This window comes from Chrysemys picta, chromosome 3 (genome assembly GCF_011386835.1).
Source record: "Chrysemys picta bellii isolate R12L10 chromosome 3, ASM1138683v2, whole genome shotgun sequence".
Classification (NCBI taxonomy): Eukaryota; Metazoa; Chordata; order Testudines; family Emydidae; genus Chrysemys; species Chrysemys picta.
In genome coordinates, this window is record NC_088793.1 from 117,207,602 (window position 1) to 117,232,105 (window position 24,504).

At 38.5% G+C, this 24,504-nt stretch overlaps 1 protein-coding gene across 21 annotated transcripts in view; it reads left to right on the forward strand.

Moving 5' to 3' along the window:
* The window catches only part of SCAF8 (SR-related CTD associated factor 8), a 142,535-nt gene that overhangs the window by 4,218 nt on the left and 113,813 nt on the right, over positions 1-24,504 (forward strand). For all 21 annotated transcript variants that reach the window (XM_065588859.1, XM_042848263.2, XM_065588853.1 and 18 more), the window contains exon 2: positions 22,687-22,770. In XM_065588859.1, coding sequence (XP_065444931.1) covers positions 22,732-22,770 — 39 coding nt within the window. In that variant the 5' untranslated portion in view covers positions 22,687-22,731. The remainder of the gene's footprint in view (positions 1-22,686; positions 22,771-24,504) is intronic.

Below are 24,504 nucleotides of genomic sequence, written 5' to 3' on the forward strand. Positions count from 1 at the left end.
TTTCTTTCCGTTGTTACATACACATCCGCACACCTCAACACCCCTTACACCGTGGTAGTCCATTATTTTTTGTCAAGATCCAAATTTCAGGGTCAGCGTCTAAGCAAGGTCCAGACTCCAGAGAAAATAATAAAAAAAAATACTAACAATTATAAGTAAATAAAAAGATTTTGTGGTCCGGTCAAAAGCATCTGGTGCTCCAGTTTTGGCTTGCAGTCTGCCTATTGACTACCCCCGCCTTTTACACTTTCAGGGATTCAATTTTTAATCAGGGAATAATTTGAAGATTCAGAGGGTTTTCTGGGTAGCTGGGAAGTGGTGTTTCTTCTACTGCAGTTAAACCAAGAACAAATTTCCTAATCTTTGTTTCATAGCACTTGTGGGATATCAAGACATCGTCTACATTGGAAAAGGTCTCTAAATTTGCACCTGCCAGTCAAGATGTTGAAGCAGTATCTCAGTTTTTCTTTGAGGCCAGTAGCTAAAGGTGCAGTTAAAGTGCAGGATCAGAGTCTGGGTCACCTTATTTTGCTTTTGGCCCTTGCAGGAGTAGATAGTCAAGTTAAAAAGTTACATTTGTAATGAGGAAGGAAATTTGATTCCTGTTGTGAGGCCAACAGGATATTTGATTATTCATATTTGAAAGCTAATATGTGGTATATGAAAACTACTAAAGGCAGTTAAACAGCTGTAATTTCCCATAGCTGTTTACATACATGTAAGAAAAAAGCGTGTGTGTGAGTGTATGTATGTATGTAATAGTCTTTTAAATCAGTGGGTCTTAACCTTTCCAGACTACTGTACCTCTTTCAGGAGTCTGATTTGTCTTGCGTACCCCCAAGTTTCACCTCACTTAAAAACCACTTACATAATCAGACATAAAAATAAAATCTCACAGCACACCATTATTGAAAAATTGCTTACTTTCTTATTTTTACCATATAATTATAAAATAAATTGATTGGAATATAAATATTGTACTTACATTTCTGTGTATAGTATATAGAGCAGTATAAACAAGTCATTGTATGAAATTTTAGTTTGTACTGATTTCGCTAGTGCTTTTTATGTAGCATGTTGTAAAATTAGGCAAATATTTAGATGAGTTGATGTATCCTGTGGAAGACCTCTGCGTACCCCCAGAGGTACTCGTATCCCTGTTTGAGAAACACTGTTTTAAATTGTTCAGAGTGGTGTACTTTGCAATGAAAACTGCATATTAGAGCAGGAATAGTCAATTATTTTTTGTGAAGGTTCAAATTTCTTGGTCAAGGTATAGTCAAGGTCCAGATTCCAGAGAAAAATAATAAGTAATTAAAAAGATTTTGGGGTCCATTCAAATGCTCTGGTGGTACAGATTTGCCAGGATCTGCCTATTGACTACCCTTGTATTAGAGCAGGGGTGGCCAACCTGAGTCTGAGAAGGAACCAGAATTTACCAACGTACATTGCCAGAGAGCCACAGTAATGCGTCAGCAGCCCCCTAGAAGCTCCCCCACCCTGCTCCCAGCACCTCCCAATCACCGGCAGGCGATGATCAGCATCTCCCCCTCCCTCCCCACACCTCCCGATCAGCTGTTTCATGGTGTGCAGGAGGCTCTGAGGGGGGAGGAGCGAGGGCCCTGCAGGCTCAGGGGTGGGAAGGGGTGGAGTGGGGGCAGGCCCTGAGGCAGAGCCAGGGGTTGAGCAGTGAGCACCCCCCGGCACATTGGAAAGTTGGCGCCAGTAGCTCCAGCCCTGGAGTCTGTGCCTATACAAGGAGCCGCATATTGACTTCTGAAGAGCCGCATGTGGCTTTGGAGCCACAGGTTGGCCACCCCTGTATTAGAGCCTGGAGGCTGTTGTCTTCTCCTGGTGTACGGATAAGCTATGGGTTTATTTAGTGAAGTAATTTGATACTTTTTAAATACAAGTAACAGATTTGGTTTATAGTAGAGTGGAGTGGCCAGCAGATTACTGCTACCAACTAAAATTAGAATATAGATTTTTTGCAAAGTAGTTAGATCAGTGGTTCTCAGCCAGGGGTATGTGTACCCCTGGGGGTAGGTAGAGGTCTTCCAGGGGGTACATTAGCTCATCTAGATATTTGCCTAGTTTTATAACAGGCTACATAAAAAGCACTAGCGAAGTCAGTACAAACTAAAATTTCGTACAGACAATGTCTTGTTTAGACTGCTCTATAAACTATACACTGAAATGTAAATACAGTATTTATATTCCAATTGATTTATTTTATAATTATATGGTAAAAATGAGAAAGTAAGTAATTTTTCAATAATAGTGTGCTGTGACACTTTTGTATTTTTATGTCCGATTTTGTAGGCAAGTAGTTTTTAAGTGAGGTGAAACTTCGGGATATGCAAGACAAATTATATTCCTGAAAGGGGTACAGTAGTCCGGAAAGGTTGAGACAACTGAGTTAGAGAATATGGGAAAAAATAGTTGGAAACAGTCAAACAAAATACATCTTGATCTATGAGTATATTACCCATTACATAATTTAATGAACTTTAAGTGGAGGAAATAGTAGTTTGACAATTGGGGTTGGGGAGAAATTTAAATCAGACACTAGAAATTGATTTCCAACTCAATTTGTAGTCAGACTATGTGTGTGTGTGTTGTAGGATGGGAAAAAGAGCATTGTTGCCATAAGAACAGCGTCATGTAAGAACACATTGATTTGGAATCTCTGCTCAAACACCCTTGGGACATATGAGCAAAAGTTTTCAATTTCATATTGAAAAACACAGAAGCTCTACACAGCCAGCCAAACGAGTACTCAAATATGGAGACTTAGCTTCATAAAGCTTCTGTCTGTAGCTATAAAGATTTAAATTGAGAACTCTTTTAGAAAAGAAAGGCATGGGACTCATGTGGGTTCTAAATTTAAAACCTTTGATGTAAAAGGAATTTTGGGTGGACAAGAAATGAAGAATCAAGTCACAGCATTTTAAATCAGTTGCCCCCCTCTGTTGTGAGCAGATATTGGGGGGGTTGCTCAGTGATTTTTTTCCTGTTACATTTTAAACTATGCTTTTGTAATTGAGTGTTGGGCAACACTGATAAGGGCATTTAAAAATGTATTAACGAAAGCCCCAAATCTTGGAATGAAATATAGATGGGTGCAAAGCACTTTGCATGATTTGGGCCTTGAACATAACCAATGCCAAAATTTATGGCAATATCTGTGACTTTGGCCTCCCTTCCCTCTGCATAATTTGGCACTGACTTTCTGTGCCTAAAGATCATGCACTTTATAACTGGTTTTGAAGACACTTTTGGGAGGACGAATAAGGAACATCTAAAATACTTGAATTTTGAATCTGTAAGCAGTGCTGCATTACTTTCAACACCTAACTCCTTAATATTTGTGGTAATATACTAGTTAAATTTATTATACTTTACATTTAAAAAGTGCATTTTATTTATGTTTATATTTTAAGGTCACATTTATTTATTTTCCCATCATTGTGGTAGGTGTTTCTATTTTGGTCACATTGACTTAAAGTAGAGGCAGATTGGCAGCTGATGCCATGGGCTAAAATTGTAGAAGGATCTCAGAAATGCTTTCACTTCTGCAGTTTCATTAAAAACTTTACATTGGTTTATGTAACTTACTGGTTAAAATCAGGTGACAGCTCAGAAATAGCATTTAAACAAATGTAAAATATTAGGTCCACTGATCTAGCAGTTTTTAGTTGTGTGGTGTTTTTTTTTTTTTTTTTTCCTCTCTCTCACAGAGGAGGGAGTTGTATTTGGGTCTCAAATCAAAACCAAAATGAAAAGCGGCTGTGCAAGCTTATAGTTTAACTTGACTTCATATGAATGGAAGGTCAATACATACAGTGGACAAGGTCTTATATTGCATGTATCTGGTTTTTCATTCAGCATTGAAGTGGTTAACAAGGACATTAGATTTGATTAAAGAGACATTTTTCTTTGGGTTTCTTTTGTTGTCCCTTTTGTTTGTTTTTAAGGATGAAGGCCTTTTTCTGCAAATATTTCCTAGTGGAGTAATTCCTACTATTATGAGTAGTTGGATTATAGTTAGAGGTGCTACTCATGATAGTAAGTGCACTTCGCAGACTCTAAAATCCCAAATCTTCATTAGAATACATGTGTAGATTTAAATGAAGAGTACACTTTTGTATCACAGTTATTTAAAACAACTTTGCAAAATCCTAGAAGTTTACCAATTTACATAAAAAAACATGCTCATCCACCCTTGATATGATGAAATAGCTAATGAGATTTTTACTTTCCAAAGTTAATTTTCATAGCTTATGTCAATGGAAAAATAACATTTTGCAAGGCTAGTTTAAAATCAGTTTGCCTTTCTCTTGCTGAGTTTCATATTTTCAACAGTCTATGTCCTCTTCCTCATTTGACATCACTACTGCTTAAAGGATTGTTTTCCTTTGGGTGTCAGTTGTGGCACTGATGTTTCCTCTGAGACACACAAGTCTCAGAGCCAGAGCTTTTGGAAGAAAAAAATCTTTTAATTTATTTTTAAAATATTGTCATTTATAATTTAAAGTCTAGGAAAGTATTTTGTTAGTCAAGATTTGAGATGTACTCGAGGCAAGCACACATACGAGGTTCCTGCACCAAAAGGGATAATAATCAGAAACTGATTTATAAATTTATTTAAAAATATTATTTCAGTTCAACTTTAAAGGGACTCCATCAACTTAACTCCTAGTTACTTTCCAACTATTAGTGGAAAGTAGTTTCAGGTACTATACTTGTTCCTGAGTTCCTCTGCAATTTTTGTGCTTTTACAATAATATACTCCATCTTTTAAAATGTCTTTCTCCTCTATTGTTGAGTAAAAAAAATCTACAGGAATGTGGGGGAGCAGATGGGGAACTGACTAAGCAAGCATGTGGTTAATTTTTCCCAAGTTAATAGTCCTAGTAAGTCAGTAGGATTAACATGAATAAACTTCTGCATGTTGTCTATATTTGCAGGATTGGGGTCTAATTTACATAGAAAAATGAAAATGGGTATTCACAAATTACTGGTTTCAGAGTAAATTACTGTTAAATGTGAATATAAATAAACTGGAACAGTTTAATTTTTTTCTCTATTTTTTCGGTAATACCGTAAGTATTACTTGTAAAAATAATTTCAGACAGAAGTATGATTTTTTTTAAGTTGATTGTGTCCTATTAAACATCAATTAACTTTAGGGTCTTGCGGATATAGGCTTTAAAGAGGGTACTGCCACACTCTGCTTTGTTCTACAACCAAGCCTAGAATCTGTGTACTTAACATTTGTAAACATCTCTAACTTAGGGTGCACACACAGAAACATGGCTAAGACTTTCTCTTTCTGCTCCCTTTTCTAAAATCTCACTGCCCATGCATGCTGTGTTTTGTTGGCTTGTTTGTTTTTCTTTATATTAAAAATAATCCCCAAAGCTTGTCTGTTTAATTTGGGAAAATCATTAAAAGTTGCTTATCTTTTCTCAGCACATTTAAAAAAAAAAAAAAGGGTAAGTAATTTGAATTTACAGACCCTCACCCTGGTCCTTTAGAATGGCTCTAGTATTGGAATTGTGTAAAAGAGTAGCTGTAGCAAAACCAAAAATATTGATGTTGAATATTTGATGTTTTGGAAAATCAATTCTAAAAACATCTTGTCCTTTATGATAATTGGCCTTCCACTTGTTGCATCAGCAATTTGTGGAATGGTTAACTTCTAATTGTAAAGTGTGTCACTTGGCCTACTATTGTATTGTACTGCTTATTGGAGGAGCTAATGTGAAAAGTACACTGTCAACTTAAAAATTACACTTGTTTGAATTGTTTTAAGTACTGTTACTACAAGTAACCTAAGATTACTAAAACTGAAAAATATTAGATATTTTTTCAGAATTGTTTTTTTTCATTTGTCAATGCTTTGTGTAGGCAGAATCGCTATTTTTCCCTGTTGTGTTTTGTGTGTGTGTGTGTTTTTCCATACAGCGCCCCCCCCCCCCCCGAATTTTAGAAAGATAAAAATCACGTTCTAGCTTGACCTATGGAAGTAAGCAGTTGTCAGATTATTTTTGGCTGGTCTTTTAACTATAGTACCCCAGAAAACTGAACGAATGCACATAAAACTGTGGAAACGTAAGTCATGAATTGAACTTTTCTGTACATTTAATGCTGAAGTCTAGAAAGCACTGAAGTAGCTTGTTTACAAATGGAAGCCAAGAGATGGTGAAGAAACTTAAAAGTTAGAGCTTGAAAAATGCATTAAGTAGGGAATGATACAATGTATTGGGGAAGGGGAGCCAGTGGTGCCCATGGGCAGAGATAAACCCAGAGCCTTTTGAAAACTGTTTTTATGTGTGGGGAGGGAACAGATTTGCTTCTCACCAAGACATTATTCTTAGACCCTGCTGGAGAGTTTATGTATCTTTTGACTTGATGTATCAGGCACATCTGGAGAATGCTTCCTTGGCTGCTGAGAAAGTAAGGAGTTCCACATTTCTCCCCTCAGTCTGCCTACTGTGAAAAGATGCATTTACCACTCTTCTACATCCTCTGCTTTCTAGAGAGAGGAACTCCACTTTCTTCTCCAAACTGTGGTGTGTTTTGATCTTTTTTTGTCTTTTCTTCCTTGCCTCCCTCCTTTTGCTTTCCTCTGATGCTGCTGCTCAGTTTTTTTGTAGCAAAATGAGATTAAAGCTTTTGATCATTTTAGCTACTGCTCCATAATCAGTAGAAAGAGTGAAACCAATTCAATTCTTGTATATTTCATTGTTGAAAGATTGTGTGTTTGTTTGTTCAAAGTTTCATCAGTCTCAGTCCTCTGCTGGTTGTAGTGGGTGTGGAAAAGGAACATCTTTTATCTCTCTCACCCCATTACAGAGTGCTCCTTCAGTAGGAGAGGACAGTCTATCTCTCTGCTGTCCATAACTTTCACCTGATGTGAACTGAAATGTAAAGAATCTGATCAGTTTCACTCTTGCTGCTCAGAATACTTGGGATAGCAGTAGCTACACAGATCAGATTCTTGGAAATGTCATTCTGCTGCCTCTGCAGCAGCAGCAGAGATGCATTGGCACTTGACCACTTTCCAGATAAACTTCCCAGGTTGTCACAGGGGGATGGGAGAGGAAAGCTATTTTTTCTTCAAGGTATAGTAAATGTTCAATTCTTCCACTCTCAGACCTGGTCTTGGTCTGCCTTCTCTTGGTACTCCCATGATTACTTCAGGAGGTCTGACTTGTGTTCAGGACCTGCTGTTTTTTCTCTCTGAGAACAATGACAGTGGTATCTTATCCAATAATCAAAAAGCCCTTATAAAGCAAAGTATTATTTATTTAGAACAAACGCATTTCAGAGAAAACAGATCCAAAAACACAGTGCATGTGTGTCACAGTCCTGAACTTAGATAGTAATTGTATGTGTGTTATCTCCTTTTGCTCTGTGTGTGTATTCCTTCCCCATCTTTTTCCCTTACTCCTGAATTGCTTCTGTGCTGTTTTCTTCTGCATGCAATGCTTCCGCAGTAGCACATGCAGGACAGCAGAGTTAATCTGATATAATTCTACAGTTTTATTTAACAGCTTCTACTGCACCAGACAAAGTGTCCTGTGCATGAACAGTATGGGCCTCAGCTGCTGCTGAATTAGTTCAGGAGAAGATATGTACTTGGTCCTTGCTAGTGCTGCTGACCAAGGAAGAAAAAGTTCTAATAGAAGAACTTATAAAATGTGGAGGAGATGAAAGGAAGAAAGAATTGCAGTATTCCCATGATACAACATCAGAATTAACACCCTGTAATATGTTGCCCGTTACCTATCCATCTCATTGTGTTTGGTTTTCATACTCTGTTTATTTTTAAATCTTTATGGACATAAATATCAACAAAATATTGGATATATTTGTTTTTTTCCGAATTGGGTATTTAATACGTTCCTAATTTTAATAAAACCTGACATAGTCACCATATCAAGATCTTAAGAAATCTGAACTTCACTTTTTTTTTCTGTTAAGTATTGTATTTGTGATGTCATTCACCCTAACAGAAACAAAGAAGTGTAAAATTCAGATTTCTGAGACCCCAGGGAGGTGATGTTAAAAATGCATTATTAATTAGTTTTTAAAATAGCATCAATATATTATACCATTTCCTGTCTTGGAAACTAACAGCCATTTTTAACTAGAAGTTAAAAATGTGTAAATCTCAAACTTTGGCTTTTTTTGGCCTTTTGAAAAAAAATCTGTTTGCCATTTACTGGGGTCCTTCCATAAAGAGTATGTTTGTGATGCTAAATCAGAAGGAAGCAGTTTTGATGTTTGCTATTGTCAAGTAATTAAAAATAAGATATTTAACTTGCTTGGACATTGTAGTACAGGATATTTCAATTATTCATGACCATCCAGTGGTGTAGCTGCTCCAGTGAAAACTCTTACTGTAGACTGACAACACCACTGTAAATATTGCTTAAAATTAGCCTTTTAGATTGTTGATTTAAATCAGGATCCTCCATTTGTAATGAAGTGAGGATGTCATACAGCATCTAGTAGGGATAAACATTTTAAAATCAGCAGGCCTGGGTAACTTGCACCCAAGAGCCCTAAAAGAGTTGGGTGAGGAGATATCTGGCCTGCGGATACATTTTAATAAATCTTGGAATACAAAGTAAATTCCAGAAGATTAGAAGAGTGTTTAATGTGCCAGTAATCAAAAAGGGCACGAGGGATGACCCAGGCAATTATAGGGCAATTAGTTAGACATCAGTCCCTTGCAAAATAATGGAAAAGCTGATATAGGATTTAATCTATAAAGAATGAAAAGATGTACAATTAATGCTAGCTAACATGATTTTTGGAAAGTAGATTTTGTCAAATAAACCTGACTTCATTTTTTGTTGAGATTATCAACAAATGTAATATACTTAGACTATTGTAAAGAGTTTGGCTTAGTACCACATAACTTTCTGATTAAAAATGAACACTATATAATATCAAAGCACAAGTTAAAAGGATTGAGAACTGGCTAACAGAGATCTCAAAGAGAGTTATCAGTAGGGGGGATCATCATTGAATGGGGATGTTTCTAGTAAAAGTCCTCAGGGATTGATAACAGGCAAGATGCTGCTCAACATTTTTATCAATGGTATTTTTTATTTTAATAAAAAAATTACGGATAATACAGTTTGTGGATGAATCAAAGATAGTGATACAAAATAATGAGGAAAAGGCAGTCAGAGTGACTTGGGTCGCTTGATAAGCTGGGCTCATTCAAACAATGTTTTTTAACCCAGACAAATACAAGGACAACATCAAGGACAGGACTGTCAAACTATTTAAAAAAATTGCAATTGTGAGATTAAAAAATTGCAATTAATCACAGTTTTAATTGCATTGTTATACAATGATAAAATACCAGTTTAAATTTATTATAAGTATTTTGGATGTTTTTCTACATTTTCAAATATATTGATTTCAGTTACAGAACAAAATACAAAGTGGTATGTTGCTCACTATAATATTTTTAATTACAAATATTTGCACTGTAAAAAAATAAAAGAAATAGTATTTTTCAGTTCACCACATACAGGTACCGTAGTGGAATCTTTTTATTGTGAAAGTGCAACTTAGAAATAAAGAATTTTTTTTACATAACTGCACTCAAAAACAAAACAATGTGAAACTTTAGAGCCTACAAGTCGAAGCATGAAGGGGCATACAAATGTTGAGCATATTTGGAACATAAATACCTTGCAGCGCTGGCTACAACAGTGCCATGCGAGCGCCTGTTCTCACTATTAGGTGACATTGTAAATAAGATGCAGGCAGCATTATCTCCCATAAATGTAAACAAACTAGTTTGCTTTAGTGATTGGTTGAACAAAAAGTAGGACCGAGTGGACTTGTAGGTTCTAGAGTTTACTCCTGGGGGAATTCTGCGCCAAAAAATTAAAAATTCTGCGCACAATATTTTCAGATTCTGCAAAATTCTGCATATTTTGTCACACCAGTTTCAATTATTTTTGGTCTTTTATTTCCAAATACCTGTCAGCAAATATGTCTGTAACAATACAGACAACAAAAAAGATTCAGGGAATATTTTTTGACAAATAGATTCCTTACTGGGCATGTTAATACAGAACTCTGAATAATAATTCATTTAAACTATAATACAGAACTGTATTTCCCGCACCCCTCAGATGCAGTGCAGAGGCTTGGGGGAGTCAGGGGTAACGGAGGAGCTGAGGGAGAGGGAAGTAATTGCTGGGAAGGAGCCTGGCTGTGAACTTGGAGAGTTATAGGATAGCGTAAGAAAAGTATGGAATAGATTTTTTTTGGGGTGGGGGAGAGGGATTGTTAGGGAGCTTCCCCCATGCAGACCCTGGCTGACCCCTAGCCTCTCACATTCAGTCAGGCACATCTGCTCCTGTCTGGATGTGTTCCTGCACCCTCATGTGTCCTTGCACCCCCTGTCTACATGTGTCCCTCACCCACTCCCCCATCCCCATGTGGCCCTGCACCCCTCCCTCTGTCCCCATCTGTCTCTGTGCCCCCACTCAGCCATCCCCTATCCCTATGTGGCCCTGCACCTCCTCCCCTGTCCCAGTGTGGCTCTGCTGCTCCACTCCCATTCAGCCCCTGCCTCAGTCTGTCCTTCCCCACTAGCCCTTATGAAACCGCTGTCTGACTCCCCCAGCAGCCCCACGCTATCTGTCCCCCCATAGCCCCCAACTCCTGACCTGGCCTGACAGGCACTGTGAAGGAGGCACTCTTTTTCTTCCCTAGTTGGCCAGGAGCTGCTGCTCTGTTCTATCGCAATAGCACCCTCTGGTGGGCAAAAGGTGGAACTGCAGCAACTTTCTGGCAGAAGCTTTTTTCCTGTGCAAAAAATTTAAGAAACGCACTGCTCATTAATTATGCATGCATGCAGTGGCACAGAATTCACTTGGGAGTAAGTTTTACATTGTTTTGTTTTTGAGTATAGTTATGAAAAAAATAATTCTACATTTGTAAGTTGAACTTTTACAATAAAGAGATTGTACTATAGTACTTGTATGAGGTGAATTGAAAAAAAAAATTTTTTTTATCTTTTTTTCTAGAGCAAATATTTGTAATAAAAAATAATATAAAGTGAGCACCATACACTTTGTATTCTGTGTTGTAATTGAAATCAACATATTTGAAAATGCAAAAAAACAAAAATATTTATAATAAATTTAAATTGTTAACAGTGCAATTAAAACTGCAATTAGTCATGACAATTTTTTAACCTAGTTAATTTGTTTTGCCTTAATCGCTTTCGTTAACTGCGATTAATTGACAGCCCTAATCTAGGAACAAAGACTGTAGACAGTTCCTACAGAATGGGGGACTATATCCTAAAAAAACAGTAACTCTGAAAAGGATTTAGGAGTCATAGTGAGAAAGCAACTCATTTTGAGCATGAACTGAACATGAGCTCTCGATGCAATGCTGTGGCAAAAAAGGTTTAGTGTGAGCCTTGGATGTATAAACAGTGGAGTAGGGAGATTATTTTCCTGCTATATATGGCATTGGTGAGACTGATAGTAGAATACTGTATATAGTTCTTATGTCCACATTTTAAAATTTATGTTGAAAAATTGGAGAGGATGTAGAAACGAGCCACGAAAACTATTTGAGGGCTGGGATAAATGCCTTTACCGCGAGAGACTTAAAGAGCTTAAGTTATTTATCAGGGGGTAGCCGTGTTAATCTGTATCCACAAAAACCACAAGAAGTCCAGTGGCACCTTAAAGACTAACAGATTTATTTGGGCATAAGTTTTCTTGGGTAAAAAAATCTCACTTCTTCAAATATATTGCACCTGAAGAAGTGAGGTTTTTTACCCACAAAAGCTTATGCCCAAATAAATCTGTTAGTCTTTAAGGTGCCACCAAACTCCTTGTTGTTTTAATCTATTTAGTTTATCAAAAAAGGAGATTATCGTGTGTACCTTCATGGGGAGAAAATACCGGTTACTAATTTGGTCTGAAATCTAACAGAGAAAGGTATAACAAAAGCCAATGGCTGCAAATTGAAGCCTAACAAATTCTAATTAGAAATCAGGCATTCATTTTCAACAGTGAGTTTGATTAACCATTGAACCAAACTACCAAGGAAATAGTGTGTTCTCCTGTGTCTTTTTGGAAGATATTCTTTAGCCAAACACAAGTTATTGAGCTCAATACAAAAGTAACTAGGTAAAAATCTATGCCTATGGGATATAGGAGGTCAGATTAGATGATCTAATGGTCCTTTCTGGTCTTAAAAATCTATGAATGATTAAAATCGATTATTTAAATTGCCTTCATTTTGATCAGCTCACCCTGAACTGCCCTGGTGCAGTTAATATGAACATGCAATCTCTGAGTTGCACATTCAAATAAAAAATGCACACTCTTTGAAGCTGTGTGAACCAGAGTTCATGCTATTTTTAAAAAAAATATGGCATTTGAAATGCATGGTCAAAAAGATCCAGCAGGGAAGCTGCCAAACCATGCTGCCTGAAAGATTGGAGAGTAGTGTACAAGCTCTACATCAGAGGTTCCCAAACTTTTCTTATTGGGTACCGCTTTCCAGGTCTTCAGCTGCCTGCGTACCCCTACCCTTCTCATCACTGATACGTTGTCTTGTTCTTAACACTACCTGTCTTTAGCCATCTGTCCACATTTCACTGTTTACGTACAGATAAAGTTATAGTGAGACATATACAATTGGAAAAAAAAAAAAAAACCCTTGACAGTTCTGAGCTCAGTTAGACTGGACAGTTTCTGGGCAACTGAACCCGTGCTATACGGTGATTGGAGGTGAGGGCTCTGTATGTCAATGTCTCTGTGTATCTGTGTTCTCATTGGTACATCTTGGTACAAATTAGCTGCTGTATTTTATATAACAAATTCTCAGAGTTTTAAAGCTTTGTCTGGGTAGCCTATTATGAAAATGCAATAAATAAAATATTTAATAAAAAAAATCCACCATTACACAATTTCTACCACGTATCCCTGAGAGATATCTCGTGTATCACTGTTTGGGAACCTCTGTTCTATATCTTATCTGTCCTATTCTGCATCCCCTACACATTCAGTTAAAATGTGGATTCTGATCTTACATTTAAAAAGAAAAGTATGAAATAAAATAAAAGTAGGGGTGGGCTGAAATGCAAGGAGTGTATATATACTGAGACATGTTTCTCAGTTTTTCAGTGCATGTACTTTCAGATGGAATTAAATGCACAGCTAAAAAGGAAAACATCTACTTAATATTCAATATATAGTGTTTGATAAGGGTTTTACATCAAAATCATGAACATAATTTGCCGTGTTTACAAAAGTTTTTTTCATTGAGGGTTACATATCTGCTGTGTTTGAAGGCAACTGCTGGAAGGATAGAGTGTGTTGGGATGTAGTCCCTGGGTGCTGTTCTCATGCCCTGTTTTTATGTCTTGTGTGGATTTTTGTTGTTGATATCAGGCATTTACTAGCAGGCCTGTGGTACACATGAAACATCCCTTCCTTTGTCCCTCTATGGCTGATGGAAGAGTGTACCCCTTTCTCTCCATCCAAACCCAGTACAGAAGAAACATGAGGGGAAGGGGCATTTGCTACATTACTTCCTCTCAGCCTCCTCATATACAGATTCTTGTGGATCTGTACTTTAACATTTGAATGGTGCATACAGCAATGAGGTCCTGGTCCATGACTGGATTCTTTGGGGCCATCCCCAATGCAAATAAATAATTCCACCAGCCTTTGTGAGGATGGGGAAACAGTTCTCCTCTGCAAATGGTTTCAGTTTCTGGGTGTTGCTTATTGTGTTCTCAAGCAGCAGTAGCAGAATGAAATTGACATGACTTAAAATTTCATTGCCACACACAGAAATCTGAATAACAACAGATAATTGGTGTCTTGTTAACTTCACTTTGCTGCTGATAGTAACAGAGGCATTGGTACTATCTGAAGACTTGAGAATACATCACTTCATTGTTTCATATTTGGAAGGTTATCTTTGCAGCCATAATGGCTAGGCACTTCAAAAAAATTTTTTTTAAATGAAAGCTTTAATTCTTCAGGTATTAATGGTCTAATCTCCACCAATCACTGGGGAGTACATGAGCGGACTTTTCAAGATATATGTCTGGCAGCTTATTCTTCTCTGGGGGGAAAAAAGAATCCCAGCACATATTTGCAGTGTTACACTTAGTAGAAGTTTGCTAGAAAAATATTAAAAAGCACTGACTGACAATGAGGTTTTCTTGGCTCCATTCATATATCTTATCAACTACATCTGTGTTGAAACACCAGAGAAGAAGTGATTTTCATCTGTTCATATAACTGGGTGTGATTTTTCCAGTAATGTTGAAATATGGAAGAAATTAATCCTTTTATTGGCCTAGTGCCATACAACATATGCCTAACAAGTGCTAATGTGGTCTTCTGCACATAAACTTTTTAAATGTGATATGTAATTTAAAATAAATTGTAGGAATTGCCATAGTGGATCAATGGTCAACACCAGATACTTCAGAGGAATGTGTAGGAACCCTTATGTGTAGGCAGATGTGGGATAATCTACTCCAGACGTGAGGTTTCATCCTTAAGCCCTGAAGCATATCCCTCCCCAAATTTTTGTTCCTGTTAACTATAGCTTTGGATATTCTTGTTTTCCATATAAATATCTAATCCCTTTTGGAATCTTTCTAAATTCTTTGTATCAATGACTTCCTGTGGCGGTGAGTTTTTTAGTCTAATTACACATTGTGTGAATTCTATTTATTAGTTTGAATTTGAATTTTCAGTGACTGAAACTGTTATTTCTCATCTTCAAAGATACCACTCAAACTCTGTCCATTGTCATATGTTCCAACAAATGCATAAAGGAGTGTAAGGGCTGGGGCATGGGTATTTTGGCCTAGGGCAGGAGTCGGCAACCTTTGAGAAGTGGTGTGCCAAGTTTTCATTTATTTACTGTAATTTAAGGTTTCGCGTGCCAGTAATACATTTTATATTCACAGGGGGACAGAACCCCAGACTGGCAGCGGGCTGGCGTCTGGGACCCCAGCTGGCAGGAGCCGGCAGACGGAACCCCAGACAGGCAGTGGGGGCGGCAGACGGAACCCCAGACCGGCACCGGGCTGAGCCGCTCAGCCCGCTGCCGATCTGGGGTTTCGTCCGACGGCCTCTGCCAGCCAGGGTCCTTCTGCCGGCCCCGCTCTCCCCCTGCCGGCCTGGGGTTCTGTCCATCCAGGCCGGCAGCAGGCTGAGTGGGGCCGGTGGCTGGGACCCTGGCTGGCAGCAGAGTGCCACTAAAAATCAGCTCAGGTGCTGTCGGTTGCCGATCCCTGGCCTAGGATTTAGTTTCAGGTGGGAGCTGAGGTTCCAGGAGCCAATTACCAGGAATCCAGCTGGGTTGGTGATATATGATGGGGGGGTTCCCATTATTCTACTACTCCTCCATGGTCCATTTTGAGTCCTACACAGTGAACTGTGCTGCTGCTTATAGCTTTCTCAAGAAACACTAAACTAAAATTGATCCGATTCTTGTTAGTTTTGTGGAAGCCACAAAAACTGAAAAGATTTTCATCATGACATCTAAAAAGGTTGAGTCAAAGTGGATAGGCCAAATTTTCACAAGCAGCTTCTATTTAGTATTCTCTGTTTTGACATGGAAAATCTATGATGTTCATGACATGTAAATATCATTATATAGAAAAATAAGATTGTTAACTTATTTGCCTATTAAGTAAAATACAGTCTAGAATAGGTAACTATTTATCTGTTGTCAGTAAAGTTGAAGGCAGTTGACCAGATGGGCAGGGTGGATTTGATTTACATCAAATTGATTTAAAACATGATTTACATCACTAGTCAGGAAGACTCAATTTAATCATGGAGTTCTACATAAAAGTGCATTCTTGTTGGTTGTTATAACCTTAATACATATTCTTCACAACTCAAAGATAGGGATAGATTTCATTTTTAAAAGGTACACGTTATACATTTTTAAAGTGATTTATTTTGAAAACTTTTCAGATTAGTTTTACAGCTATATCAGAAAATGAATGATTGGTTATTTCATTTACCAAAGGTAATTAAAGCGGATATTTATGAAGTCTTTGGTAGGTAAACCCTCTCCAATTCAACAGGTTAATCATTAATATTTCGAAGATTTTCTTGCCATGCTCTATGTATTAGGAGGAGAACATCACCAAACAGACATTTTACATTGTTTTATTTAACTAAAACAACATTATGTATTCTGGATTTTTTTTTCAACAGCAAACATAATATTTTACCAAAACAAGCATATGAATTTTTGAATTTAGTTAAGCATTCAAGTTTTTTAAAATCAGGTTTGTTAAAATTGTTTTTAACTAAAATAGTTAAATGAAATATTAAAAAAAAAATAAAAATCAACTGTGTCAGCCAGGTCAACATGAGAAACTTAAAATATTGGCTTCTGCAACTAACTCAGTCGTCTTCACCTTCATTTTCTTGTTTGTTCATAATCTGGAAATGAAAAACAAGCTTTCCTGCTTTTTCAGGTCCCAAACGATTTCTCAGTTTGGAATGAATTAGTCCAAAGAAAATATTCTTTCTACTCTGGCAGAAGAAGCTAATGCTGTTAAAAGTGAGATTATCACTTCAACAATTTCTGAATCCAAGTGCTTAAGTGACTTCCACCAGTTCACTGGTGTGACTTTCTTTAAAACATCATTAGCAAACATATATTTCTTGAATGGTTCACCCATAGCTCTGAAGTTTATTATAGTTGGCATTATGGAGGGATGATTGCTGGATGTCCATGTCATAGCCAACTCCTCTTCTTCAGCAGTTAAGGTTTGACCCTGGTACCGAGTATTGAGAATATTTGCAAGAAAATGAGCTGGAGATAGTGCTTGTCCCATTCATTTTTTTTAATGCTTGTAATTTAACTCTGTCATTGCATATTTCTCTTGTTAAGATCTCACTCAGTTCCTTCCAAATTTCAACAGCGTTAGCAATAAAAACAGCTATTTCCCTGCATTTTGTTCAAGGCTACAGAAATAGGCTTCAGGGTACTCCGCACGTGTTCAACATTTCTCTTAAGCCCAATGTTGAGAACTTTGGCTGTGACGGTGCCATCTATTTTTTCACGATTTTGTTCACAAACTGTCATCAGATTAGGCCAGTTCTTGATATAGTTCTCAAAACAGTCCACTACTGAGTTCCATCGCACGTCTTGTGGGAGAGTTAGCTTGGTTCCTCCCACTTTTTTCAGAGAAACTGCTGCAAAGTGGTTGTAACGGAAGTATTTTGCAATGTCAACAACATTAGCCTTTATTTCTGGAACACTGAAATCTTTGGCTAGGAGGTGCTTCAAATGAGCAGTGCAACCGTATGTTATTAGCTTGGGAATCTCTTCTAAATAATTTCTTCTAATCTTGGATACATTTGCAGCATTGTCTGTGACCAAGCTGCATATTAGACATTTGAATTTTGTTCACAGTTTGTTATAGCTTTTATTGCTACTTCCTGTAAGTATGCTGCTGTGTGTGCGTTTCTTGATGTATCAATTGTTTCTGTTAGGAAGACATTCCCTTCTTCTGTTGTCTCACAAGCACATACAACAGGATCATTGTGGACATTGCTCCACCCATCAAGACTCAGGTTAACAATTTTACTCTCTAGACCTTTTGCACACTGCTCAATTTCTCTTTCATACACCTTATCCAGTAATTTGCCTGCAACATCAGCTCTGTTGGGTGGACTGTATCCTGGTTTGAATGACTGAACCACGTTAATGAAGTGTGGATTCTCAATCATACGGAAAGGAGAGTTTGTTGCATAAACAAACAGGGCAATTTTTTCATCAATTACCTCTTTTTATAATCTGGTTCTTATCACAAACCTATCTGTGGTTGTTTCTGGATGATGGAGATTGGTTTTTCTTTTTGCTACAGGTGATATACTGTGGCTATGTGATATACATGATGTAACTGAAAAACTATCATTGGCAAATAACTCTGAAACTATAGAAAATGATGGTGATCTTGAAGGTGGATAGTCTTCAGAATCCTGTATGTTGAAGATGGATTCTCGTAAACAAAATAAGTCAATGCAGTCATTTAATTATTATTACCATACTGCTCATTTAGTATTACTCATTGCATTCACTTACACTCAATACTACTTTTAAGGTGAAATTGTAAAAGGAAGATCTGCCTATTTCAATTATTTATTTTTTATCACAACTGCATTCTAAAATGATAGTACCATAGAGTAACAACTATATTTTTTGCTTAAACATGAGAATTCAAGAACAGCCCAGAAGGAAGACAGGCAGTCCCTAAGAAAGAAGTATGAAATAAAAAAGTTTACCAACCTGAAGATCCTGCATGTTCAGACATGTTGCTTTCATCATCTTCAACGCAGCTTCCTCCTGAGAAGGAACACTTCTCATGAAGTTGTTTCATTCGGGCAACCCAGGCCTTGCATTTCTTTGTTGCACTGTTTGCATTTTGCACGCATGCCTGTCTTACCCACAGGTAGAGGTCTTTTTTACGGCCTTTTGCCATTATAGGTTTTACCTTCTAGTGAGAGAATGGCATGATATCTCTCAAATCAATGAAGGCTACACTCAGAAAGACCTCAAGACTTCTGGAATATGCCGCTCAAACAGTTTCACTTTTGTTTCTACTGCCTGTTCCTCCCTTCTCACATTTATCTCCAGACTTCTCCTTGTCCAGATCTAATTTGCCCCCAACAATCTTCTATTCATTGAACTTTTTGAAACTTTGCACTTTTAGGGAGAGGTAAGGGATTGACTCTGTGTACACAAATTTGCAGAGGGACAGTAGGGTTGAGGTCTGTTATTTCTCACCTCTATATTATTTATTTATTTATTTAAAACACTTTTGCTGTTAACAAGTATGTTATCGCTGGAGACACAAATCCACAGTTTGAGAACTGCAAAACTAAGCATCTCTGATGGTATCTTCTAGACTGAGCTCTGAGTCCCATTGGGTGGATAAAAAGATTAACCTCAATAATCTATACAGAAGCCCCTGGAACCCCATAAGACTGGGTCCCCTAATTCATGAACGATTAGAACTCATTTATAAAACTTTTCTTAAACATTACATGAATATATTGTCTCATACTATAGAATTAGAATTTATAATCCCTATTCCATGATGTCAAGTATCAGAGGGGTAGCCGTGTTAGTCTGAATCTGTAAAAAGCAACAGAGGGTCCTGTGGCACCTTTGAGACTAACAGAAGTACTGGGAGCATAAGCTTTCGTGGGTAAGAACCTCACTTCTTCTTGCATCTGAAGAAGTGAGGTTCTTACCCACGAAAGCTTATGCTCCCAGTACTTCTGTTAGTCTCAAAGGTGCCACAGGACCCTCTGTTGCTTATTCCATGATGATATCTTTGAGCTATAATGTGTCTTAATTAAAACTATCTTTTATCGTTTTTTCCTCAAAATGCATTTTATCAAAAAAAATCTGATTTAAAAAAAATTTTTTTTTTTTAAATCATTGATTTTTTTTATCCACCCTGGTTATGGGTGTGTATTTAAGAGAGAGAAGTTGTAAAATGTATTGTTTCTAAGGAAAAAACCTCTGAGAATCCAGTCATCAGAATAGAAGACATCCACAAGACTTGGAAGTAAAGCGATCTAATAATTTTTTTGTATTAAGATTATTATTTTTCCTCCTAGTAATACTATAGTTAAGTAGATTATAATTAGTTGGCAGCCAAATGTTTGCATCAGTGCATCTTAGCCTTTTAGCCAAGAACAAGTAAACTTTGACCAATGAAGTACCACACTGGAGACTTGCCAAGAGTCTTAGGACTGAACCTGCATCCAAGCAGGGCAGTTTGAGCAACCTAACAGATAATTGTGCTGTCTGAGTAGAACAGTTAGAGCAGCATTCCCAGTTGTGTATTGGTGGCATAATATCTCAGCTTGGCACAAATATAACTAAGATCACACATGCTGCCAACAACCATTTAGGAAGGCTGCTATGTAAGTTAGGACACCTCTGTAGTAAAGATTAAAGTGGCCGCTGGCTATATTATCCCTCTTTTTATTTGAATAATACTGGGCTGCTGATTGTTGTGAGGTACTCCTAGTTGTACTGTGTACATCCCTGGTGCTGAACTACACAGAGAGGAAAATAATTTTCTTGTTCCAGAAGGCTTGCAATCTGTTAGATAGTGCATTGGGGACATAATACACCAGTTGTCTAAATTATAGTCCATTATCAAAACAAAGTGTGTTTTAATGTGCAGACTTAAACTTTATATAAATATTTAAGGAAAAATAGTTCAAATACTTTTCTCCTTATCTGGAAATAATTGAGTTCAGGATTTGTGTTTTTTTGTGTGGAACAGCTGTTGTTAATAACAGCTAGAACGGCATAACAAATACAGCTGCAGATACATTTGTTGACAGTGCACCCAACTATCGCAAGAGAGATACAGCTTTGAATTTGGCTGTTGGCATGAGAGAAGTCCCTTTCAGGTCCCCCTTTTTATTTCTCTGATGTTACAAAATCTAAAACAGAAAATATGAACTGTATCAAACTTTGGTTGTAATTGTAGAAAGAGAGACTGACTTTAATGGATTGAGCGGGGGGGTTGAAAAGAGCCAAGGGAGATACACCAGTAGGGTGGGATGGGCAGGAGTTGAGTGGGGGGATAAGAACGGAAGGGGACAGGGAGAGGCATGAGGGAGGCAGGGACACAAGGGTCTAACCACTAGAAAACGCTCTCCCCTTTAGAACCTTGACTTGAATCCAAGATTCTTGAGTCTCTACATTCCTTTGCTGTCCAGTAAATAGCTATGAAACCTACCAGCAAAGTGTCTCTCTATTCCTTTCTAGTAGTAGGGCCACATAGCGACTCTTCCTGTTATATTACTCTTACTTTTTCTCCAGTAGCTCAAGTGGGAGAGGACTTTGCTGTTTGTCTAAACGTTCCAGTCCTTCTGATGACCTCTGGGGGGGGGGGGGGGGAATCAATATGATTCCACATGATGGAATTTTTGTTTTTGAATTTTAAAGTTATTAAAGAAACCTAGGAGGTTAAATCCAAAAGAAATAAGAAATGATCATGCAATTGAAGACCACAATGCATATATATGTACAAGGGGGCAAATTCAGTTTGCACAGGCAACTTAATGCAGCCATTTCCTGGCTTTTGAGTGCTAGACTTTGCAACCTTAACATTCTTTAAAATAGTTATTTCGTATAAAACATTGAGGCAGACTGTCTAACTGTAAATAGATGTGTAAATTGAAAGAAGAGCTGACATATTGTAGATTGATTCTAGGTCACAGTTTAAGCCAGTTGTAAAGCATTCTGGCTTGGCATTCTATTTCTGGCTTGGCTCCAGATCTGCTACTACGAGTATAAAAAACATCACAATATCTGACTATCTTACATCTGGTAGCACAGAGAGTATGGGAGAAAGAAGAAAAGAAAATGAATGTAGAGATGGTTAACTATGAATGGCTTGAGGCTTTCAAAGCAAGTAAATGGCTTTGGAGTATGGCTGTCCAATTTGTTCAGGGGAGAGGGATGAATTATATTTTTAATTATGGTCCATCAGTCATGACTACAAAATCATGATTACATACTGACCTAAGTCCACAGCAAACCTCTGATAAGCTGTGTTTTGTTGGATCACTACTGACAATGGGATGTGTGTGCAAATACAGAGGATGGAATACAGTCTACTTCTAGTTATTAAAGTTACTATTGAATTTAGTATCACTCAGGGAAGCATGATCCACTGTATATGCAGTTACTTGATTAAATTGCATAACTGCATGCTCAAATGAGGCATACAATTGCATGCCTAAATTATTTGAAATTTAACTATATTTTTTAAGGGGCTGTAACTAGATGCTTTACTCAGTGCTGGGAGGTACGTCCTCCTGGCTGCTCTGGGGATTAGCTTTTTCAGCCTGATGCCCACTTCTTGTAGTTCCTCTCTTGCTCCTTAGGAGCTGTCTTGCCTCGTCTTCATGGGTTTAGCCCTCCAGCCAAGTCACAGTAGTCCTCTTACAGTGTACTATCAGCGTCTTCCTCACCGTCCCATGTGGTCCTTAAGTCGTCTGTCCTGGCTGGGCCACTCCCTCCGTGCGTAGAATGCATGGTCCCAGACAGCCTCCAAGTTCTCTGCCCAGATTGTGCCACTCACTCAGTGGTTGGTAAGTGAACCCAGGCCTGCCCTCTACTCAGGGTTCTGATCCACGGCTCTGTATCCAGCAGCAAGGGTCTGAACAACCACAAACCTTCCTGCCACTCCCCTGGACTAGTTTCTACCTTGCCTATCCCAGGGTCATATTCTCCAGTCTTCTAGCCAAGCCCCTCTTTTTGGTTCGAAATCCCTTTCTCTCCCTCCTCCCAGAGAAAGTGACTTTCTGCTACCAGCTCCCTCACTTTATAGATGCGCTGCCTGCTCCTGTACAGGTGAGCTTCCCTTGATTAGGGCTTTCCTCTCAGCCTAAATGTCTCTCTCCCCTCCTGCCTCCCCTTTGCAGCCTTATAGGTTAATTGGCCTATCTGGCCTATGTTAACCCCTTCAGGGTGAGTATGGAATGCACACAGGCATAAATTTTCAACGTTAACTTCCCATTGAGATAGGTGAATTCTTTACTTTCTTCTTACAAAGCTCTTGCCTTTTTTTTTTTTCCCCTCCAGTTGTACTCGCTAAATGAATACAAACCACCTATTTCTAAGGCTAAAATGACACAGATCACCAAGGCAGCAATCAAGGCTATAAAGGTAAGGAATTGACTGTTTTTTATTTCTCTTCAGTACTGCTATTTTTACTTTTTAAATAACCTGATAAAATGCAGAATTTGCTAATAACTTTTTTCATTCTGTATGTCTTCTCCAAGTTATGGGCAGGTATCAGGGCCGGCTCCAGGCACCAGCCGAGCAAGCTGGTGCTTGGGGCAGCAGATTGAATGAGGCGGCATTCCGCCCAATCCTAGGGCGGCCCGGCTGCTTTTTTGTTGTTGTTCTGCTCCGGCTGCCCTGTAGGGGGCGGCGGCGCGGAGGATGGGAGCGCCCTGCAGCAAGCCTGGCAGGGCAGTCCTCGTCCATCCTCCCCGCTGACCGGAGCGCCCGGCTGTAGCCCTGGCCGCCCCCTTTCTTTCTCTCTCCTGCCCGCTCCCTTCCCCTCCTCGTCCCCCTCCTCCCCACTAGCCGGTCTCCCTGCACCTGCGCTCCGGCTGCGCCGCAGGGTTTTTTTTGTTTTTTTTTGCTTTCCCATTCTGGCCGCCCCGTTATTTTTTTTTTTTTTTTTTTTTTGGCTTGGGGCGGCCAAAAAGCCAGAGCTGGCCCTGGCAGGTATGATAAGTAATGGGGTTTTACAGGTTTAGCTGAGGGCCTAGTTTTGGCTTAACATTTTTTGCTACTGGTGGCGATGTGTGAGAAAGAAAGACCTTAGGTTGACTCTTAGGGCAGGTCTACACTACGGGGCTAAGTTGACCTAAGTTATGCAACTCCAGCTACATGAATAACGTAGCTGGAGTCGACGTACCTTAGTTTGATTTATTGTGGTATGTACACCGTGCTGGGTTGACTTACTTTATGCTTACAGGTGCAGGAACTGGGGGTGCTGCTGCACCCCCTGGCTTGAAGTGGTTTCCATTATATACAAAGTTTACAGTTTGGTTCAATGGATTTCAGCACCTCCACTATACAAACTGTTCCAGCACCTCTGAATGGAAGTGCACTTTAAGGATGTGTAATAGTCACAATTATACCCTCTTTTTCATAGTCATAGAATTCTAAAATACTTTGTGGGGTGGCACAGTATTCAGTATTTGTGGGGTTTTATTTTCATGTTGATTGAATACAAATTATAGAACTGTTAGTATATGAGTAAGATTTTACATCCTTAAATTAAAAAAAAAAAATTAGAAAACAGCATTGAAAAATGGAGGAAAAGATGCACATTATGCAGTTGGAAGAAAGGAAAATTGGAGAAAAAATACGAGAGAGAGTATAAAAGCAAGGGGGACATTATTTTAAGCCTTGGCACCTGAATTTTTACTCTGAGTATTCAGAGGTGATTTGGTGTCAGGGAAATTAGTGACACCTGGACTAGGGAGTTAGGCAGTCAGAGGGAGGTAGTGGCATGACAGCAGGGGAATGGAATGAACAGGTGGAGATTGAGGAAGAAGCAAGAACTCTATGTAACGTATGGTTTGCAGTGTACCGGAAATGCTGCAAATTTTGATCAAACAGCAGTTTGTGTGATGCAACACTTAATAGCTGCTAAACTAAGTGGTTAGTAATAATAATACTTGAGGGACCAGGTGAGTTAGGTAACATCTTTTATTGGACCAACTTCTATTGGTGAGAGTGACAGGCTCTCAAGTACCGTATATACTCGTGTATAAGCCGAATTTTTTAGTAAAAAGGAAGCACCAGAGAAGGGGGTCGGCTTATGAACGGTTATAGAGAGGGAGAGGTGGGGCACAGCCCCTCCCCCCAATAGAGGGAGCA